This window comes from Scomber japonicus, chromosome 9 (assembly GCF_027409825.1).
Source record: "Scomber japonicus isolate fScoJap1 chromosome 9, fScoJap1.pri, whole genome shotgun sequence".
Lineage (NCBI taxonomy): Eukaryota > Metazoa > Chordata > Actinopteri > Scombriformes > Scombridae > Scomber > Scomber japonicus.
The window spans coordinates 3,261,475-3,268,917 of NC_070586.1; the positions used below are offsets into that span (position 1 = coordinate 3,261,475).

The 7,443-nt window shown below is 39.1% G+C and overlaps 1 protein-coding gene across 1 annotated transcript in view; it reads left to right on the top strand.

Moving 5' to 3' along the window:
* Positions 1 to 4,667, top strand: part of LOC128364290 (actin filament-associated protein 1-like 2) — a 12,586-nt gene extending 7,919 nt beyond the window's left edge. Inside the window, exons 10-14 of the mRNA XM_053324829.1 lie at positions 78 to 195; positions 1,010 to 1,097; positions 2,416 to 2,582; positions 2,829 to 2,939; positions 3,277 to 4,667. Of these exons, the coding sequence (XP_053180804.1) occupies positions 78 to 195; positions 1,010 to 1,097; positions 2,416 to 2,582; positions 2,829 to 2,939; positions 3,277 to 3,303 (511 nt within the window). The 3' untranslated portion in view covers positions 3,304 to 4,667. The remainder of the gene's footprint in view (positions 1 to 77; positions 196 to 1,009; positions 1,098 to 2,415; positions 2,583 to 2,828; positions 2,940 to 3,276) is intronic.
* Positions 4,668 to 7,443: the final 2,776 nt, after the last annotated feature.

Consider the following 7,443-nt stretch of genomic DNA (forward strand, 5'->3'; position numbering starts at 1 on the left):
TACATTCATCCTCCATCTGCTCACCTGTTGTCATGGTGATGAGTACGATCAATAAACAGGTTATTTTTCCTCGTCAGCGGTCTGCAGACGAGGAGGTTTCCCACCTCCAACACCTACATGGACGACCCCTTCCACCTGGGAGGAACAGGCCGAGACCCGCCCATCTACTCCAACACCTCCATACTGGAGCACATGGTACGACCCTTTACTAACAACACCTCCACACTGGAGCACATGGTACGACCCTTTACTAACAACACCTCCATACTGGAGCACATGGTACGACCCTTTACTATCAACACCTCCATACTGGAGCACATGGTACGACCCTTTACTAACATACACATTATTCACATTATTCATCAGTGGAGCTCAATGCACTGACACAAATTCAAAGGATTTCCACCAGAGGACGAAGGAACATGTCAAACTTTTAGAAAAGAGGTTTTTGTTCGCCTCACTTTTCCAGTTTCAATTTGATGTTGTCACTAAACATCTTCTGAGTGAGCAGCAGCCAAAACCCTGATCAGAGAAGAGAAAGGACTCATCAATATGTTTATAATCTAAATGATGTCTCCTTCAGTATCGTGTCCTCTCAGGAGCTGCAGTAAGTTCTAGTAAATGTCGTTGTGCCTCAGGTTTTACCTCTTTGTATATATACTGTATATATATATACTGTATATGTCTTCTATACATCATCTTTTAGTCTCCTTAACATTTCAACTACAACATCTGACATCCATCTCTTACTGGCTTGATATTCTGCCTACTGGCTTTTTCAAAAACTGGTTTGAATCCTATTTATAGGACAGGGACTACTTTGTGTCAAAAGGTAATTACATGCTGAGTTCCCAAAAGATTATAAAATATTCTTATAACTTTGGGATTATTTTGATAGTTCCTCATTTTTCATCACACCGTCATTTCACACGCCAGCGTTTCACAGTAAATGTGAGGACTGTATCTGTGATGAATGATTTGATCGGTGTTTGTTCGTCTGCACTTTCAGCTCCACAGCTCTCAGGATTCAGTTCGCTGCAGCTCCATATCGTCCAGAGACTCAGTGACCTACAGCAACACTGTCTTCACCACACACAGTGAGTCTCATCACATGAACTAACCCCAACCCTTCACCTCAAGCTCCAGGAGCCAGCTGATGGTTTTAATGCCTCACTCACTGCAGACTGATGCATCACTAAAACTGTGCTGCTTAAATTGATGAGTAAATAAGAGATCAGATCAGATCAGATATTCCTTTAGTAGTCCCACAATGAGTAGATTTGCAATATTACAGCAGCAAGTGGACTGTAAAATAGAAGAGCATCAATATGAAAGAATAAATAAGTTCGAAAAACAATTTAAGGGATCATGTTCCCTCCAGTCAGCTAGCTAGCAGGCTAACTTACTACCGAGTCAAAGTAGCCGAGGTCAGCAGTGAAGACTCAGGATTTACTTCAACACAAGGTGGAGGCTTAGAGCTCCTCCTAGTGGCCGAAAGTGAAAATTGCTCTTCAGTAGCTGTAAGCTCGTGAGTGATGTTGTTTGCATTGGTTGCCCTTTGTGGCAAAGCCTGATTAAAACTAATTGTTGAAATAAATAGTTTTGTGTGTCTTTTTTACATAACTACTTGCTAATGACATATACAGAATACTTTCATTAAATAAATTCAATTCAATTCAAGCTAAAAATGTAAGAGTCTATAATTAGGTTATACTGAGCCTGATCTATTTATACCAGAGATTTTCTTAAAATGAAGTTAACACCTCTGGCCTGGGTCAGTGGTTACCTTGATTTGCATTTGTATAGCTCACAGCATCTTAATTTACATGTTAAAGCCTCCCCTATAATGAGGAGGGGGGGGGGGTCATAGGGGGACAAAACCTGAACTTCCATTACAATCTACAGTACTGCTTACTGACGAAAACCCCACTTTTCATGCAGTGGCATCCTTCATACTAGACTACACAGCTCAACTCTTCATTAAAGTTTTTCAATGAAGACAAAAAAACAATAAAACTAAACGTCCACATCACGTAAAGGTCCAGGTTATTCAGTTTTAATGACATCCCTAAAACCTCAAATGACTAAACTTTATAATGATAACATCACACTGAGGAAATAGCGTCAGTTAATTTAGCATAATCTCACTGTAAACTGCATGATTGCTAATTCAAAAACACACATATTACTGATTTGCAGATAGAAATAAAACAAAGTCACACCTACGCTCACAAAGGATTGGAAAATAAGTTTATTTTAGCTTACAAAACTCTTTGACTCTAGGGTAGTAAATTATTTTATCTCCCTGATTTGCAGTGATTTGTTCTGCTGACTCTCTCCTTAAGCATGTCCAATTATTTAATGCATTATATTCTACAGTTATAGAAAAGTTAATGTGCTGCTGCGTGTTTTCAGACAGGAAGGTGGGTGAGATGGAGCGAAGCATTCAAAAGCTGGAGCTGACTGGGAAGAAAGGGGTGCAGCTGAGGGCGGGGTCAGAGATAAACCTGGCGTCTGCCGGGAAGCAAAACAAACGCACCTCTTTCAGACAGTCGCTGGCCGTCTGCACTGAGCGCGCTCAGGTGGGACAAAGACAGAAATAACACAAACACAATACATCACATTATAAAACATCATCTTACGAGTAGAAATAACCAGCTGAGACTTATTAGTGTCTCCATTAGTCCATCAGTCATTTTACATTAATGACCTCATACAGCTGTTATAGTGTTAGGAAGTTCAATACACCATATATATGAGCTCCACTCTGGGTTTGACTGTAACTTTTACTGGTCTCTTCTGGTCTCTTCTGGTCTGTGCTGGTCCAGGCGGGTTTCCTAAGTCCTCTGCTACGACGGACGGCCTCGGCTAAAACCTCTCTGAGACGAGCTCCTTCAGCGCTGTTCATCGAGCACGGAAAGGTTTTCGAGAGGAGGAAGGTCAGATTCACACAGACGCTGTTTCCTGAGTTCCAGCTCGGCTCTGTAGAAACTTAAAGGACCAGTTCTCACATGTCTTAGATCTTTAACTACAAATCACATCAACTTTAGACAACTTCAGGTCTCTTTTATGATCAATAGAAAGATAATCTATTAGAGTCAACTTCAGACTGAAATACCCCAACAACGACGAGATATTTCAGACATCCTTGATTCTTGATTTTTGTCTGATAGAAGAAACAAATCAGCTGCATATAATATATTATTTCTCTGCAGCTACTAAATATTCAGTATATCTGTTATCCACTTAACTCTTCTGTCGCTGCTGTTTTCACAGGAATGGGAGACCAAAGCTGCTGCCTGACACCGACCGGCCAATCATCACATGCCAACTGATAACACACACACACACACACACACACACACACACACACACACACACACACACACACAACCACACACACACAACCACGAAGACATAAGGGCACAAAACGTCCAAAATCAAATGAGATCAATATTCAAAAGTCAGTTTGAAAAAGGAAAGAGGGCAAAAAAAAACCCAAAACCTTCTAACTAATAAAAATCATCTGTTATTTATTATCTATAGTTTACAGATAAATGTTTTAATATTACATGATGTTGGATTAATGCAGAGGAATGAGCACAGATCACAGGACGTGTTGCCAAATTCAGGAAAACAGTGTTGTGTGTATATTTAATATTTCCACATTTTCAGATTTCCAGAAGTTATTGTTTCATTTGTTTTATACATAATACACACACACACACACACACACACACACACACACACACACACACACACACACACACACTAATTTATTAACGTTTCAATTTCCATGTTAATCTGAGTTAGTTTTAGTCCAATTAAAGTCTTTCATATTTCAATATTTTAAACAATAATTTAAGATTTTATAAGATGTTTCTCACAGAAGTAGACGAACATACATATTTTCCAAATGAGCCAATTATTTTCCTTCTTTAAAGATTTATGACTAAAACGCTTTATGAAGTCATGCATTGTTCTGTTTTCAGCCTACAAGTCCCAGAATGCATCACTGTAAGAATCAACCAATCAGAGACTTTAGATTGTGTTGCCACGTAGCTGAAGGCGGATGAAGTTAGAAGTTGATCTGTGTAGAATATTCTAGCTCAGGGGTGTCAAACATGTGGCCCGGGGGCCATGTGCGGCCCGCCAAGGGGTGTGATCCGGCCCACCTGTGCCATCCTGTGTTCTTGTCCTTCCTTCCTACCTTCCCTTTTTCCTTTCTTCCTTCTGTCCTTCCTTACATCTGTCCTTCCTCCCTTTCTTCCTTCTGTTCTTCCTTCCTCCCTCCCTCCCTCCCTTCTGTCTGTCCTTCCTTCTTTCCTTTCCTTCCGTCTGTCTGTCCATCCTTCACTGTCTGTCCTTCCTTCCTTCCTTCCTTCCTTCCTTCCTTCCTTCTTTTTAATGATCCAGCCCACATCAGATCAAATTGGACTGTATGTGGCCCTTGAATGAAAATGAGTTTGACACCTCTGTTCTAGCTTCTCAAAACGTGTCTGATACGTTAACTATCAGTAAATATATTAATCATCTAAAGAATAACAGCTGTTAATAAAATAATGACAGTATTGAATCAAAAGAAGCTTTAAACATTAAAACAAATCAGAGTTGTGAATTTTCAGAAGCACATTAGTTGTTTAAATGATTTGTGTTGTTTCCTTTAATCCCACATGGACTTCATGATGTTATTTAGTGATATAATTGAATAAGTTTAGTATCTGTTCTCACCGTGTACTTACAGCACAATGTCATCATTTACATATGATTACTTTATTGATTTATGTTTATTACCATGACCTTCATTTATCTGCATCAGTTTTATATTTACTGTACTTTATACTCAGGTGAATGTTTCTTTGTCCAGTTTTGATTAAACACTGATCTGTAAAATTATTTTATTAAAATATTTTTTACCTGAAACCGTCTTTTCTGTCTATCTAGTTTATTATTGTCTGTTTTATGTTTGCAGTCTATTTCTTGTTTGTACAGCCACGCTTTCGTACCACACCCTCCATGTGACTTCCTGTTTGTTACCTGCGTTATCCTTGTGCCCTTTTGCTCTGCTGCTTTATATGATTTAATAAAATCATATAAATAAGTGACAAATTAAACTTAAAAGTTATTACTTAGACAAGTGGCATACACAGTAGTAGGGCCACTTTAAAGTGGAATGGTGTATCACTGAAATACACAATGATCTTTGTGGATTTCAGTTGTTTAACATCCAGTATGACGTAAAACATACTCATACATGAGAACATATTACACCAATCAGTGAACAAGGAGCCACATTTATTGTTTTCTGACACTTTAGTAGCAGTCAGTCATTTTATCCTGATCAAAATCACAACACACACACACACAAATATGACCTCTTATAAAAATGGAGGGAGGAGCAGACAGATAAGAAGTAAAGATGAAAGTCCATACAAGAACCATTTCACAGTCATCAGAGCAGAAGGAGGAAAACAGTGTGAGGCAGGTGAGTGTTAATATCAGGACTGTAAATAATGATTACTGTCATTATTGATCAATCTGATGATTATTGATCACATTCATTGTTTAGTTGATTAAATGTGAAATGACAGAGTTTGAGGTGTTAAACGTTGTTTCCTGTTGTTGTTTTCCTGGTTTGTGCGTCCTCACAGCGATGTCACGTGACTCACTGCTGAGCTCTAAATAGAGAGAAGTCACAGTTAAGAAGCACACACATGTTTATCTGAAGTCTGTTTGTTGGATTTAAACCAGAGTCAAAGTTTCTCTTTGTCATGACTAGAAAACACACATGGTTGTAGTTAAAGTCATGTCAACTAATAAGAAGCTACTAAGTTGAGAGGCAGGACTGGGTTTATTATACTGTGTATGTGTGTGTGTCTCCAGTGTTACTGGTTTACCTCTCAGACTCCAGAAGATGAAGAAAGAGGAGGAAGAGGAGGACGGAGCAGAGTCTGTAATATCCAGCTGTCTGTCTATGAAGAGTGACCGGTCTAAAGATCCTCCTCTAGTCTTCAGTAATGAACCTGGACCCTCAGACACAAAGTAAGAGACTGTTTCTACTGTAAACTGACCTGAAGATGATTCAGTTTAATGTCATTTGATAACCTACATTATTAACACTATTCTTATATCATTCTGTGATGTTTTTGTTGTTTAAGCATTGACTGCATTCATTATGATGAATAATACTAATAAGAGTTCTTTATTGGTCACGGACACAAAGCGTACAATACAATATGTACACTTTGACGGTCATAGATTAGTTTATAGCTGATTAACAATTAACGAATGAAAAAATAAAGATAATGACACAGTTCAGGGATCAACAACATGTATGTTTAGAGTTGAAGGTGCAGTGAGTGACTCATTTATTGCTGTTCAGTATTGTGACTGCATGGGGAAGAAAGCTTCTCCTCAGTCTCTCTGTTCTTGTCTCTAGGCTGCAGAGGTTTCCTCCTGACCTCAGCAGCCTGAACTTATGGTTCTGGGGGAGTGTGGAGTCCTTCTCAATTTATTTAGCTTTATTTCTGCAGTGTGTGCTGTAGATGTCGTGCTGGGTGGGTAGGGTGGTCCTGACCTGAAGATGATTCAGTGAGACGCTTTCATGAAGGTTGTAGTGTAGATATGAAGGAAAGAAATAATGAAGTAGCTTCCATTCAGCTGTAATCTCCAACAGATCTTCATGTTCATGTTAACCAGAGACAGAGACAGGGCTGCTATTGCTGTTTGATTTTCCAGTCAATAAATGTAAAGTAGCAGCAGGTAACCCAGGGTGATATTTACTAAGGATTTACTAACAAGTCAAACTGTGTCTGTCCTTATTTACTAAAGGACTGCAGCAGCAGGTACAATGTTTGGTCTCATGTAATACAGACTGTGTGTTAACATGTTCCTGTTCAAAGACACTAAATATGGGAGGAGGTCATGTAAATGTATAGAAACAGCCTGCTGCAGCTGATTTATCACTGCAGACTGACCACTGCAGCAGAGGAAACTGAGTCTGATGTTTAACGTGACTTTTAATGGCTCAGAGTATCTTAGAGGAGCCTGTGGAGTTTTCCTGTTAACAGACTAAAGTCATGTTCACATTGACTTACTTACCAAAACACATTGTGTGTCTCCTTGTGGTCTAAATAATGTGTTGAATCCACTTCCCTCCTCATCAAACATCTATTTAAAATCCTGTATTGTTTACAATCATGTTTACTCGCTTACAGTCTTCTTCTTCTCTGCCTTTGCTGGCACATTCTTGTCTAATTACTGATGAACTCTTGTGATTGTAGTTTATATTATTTAATTTTCAAATTGAATGTGTTATATCTCAGAGCCTCGTACTGGGACCAGTCTGCTTCATCAGGAGACTCCTCCTGGCCCCAGTGTGCAGAAAGACAGACAGACAGTCAGACCAGCACTGTACAAAGTAAGACTGAAGATCTGTCTGCT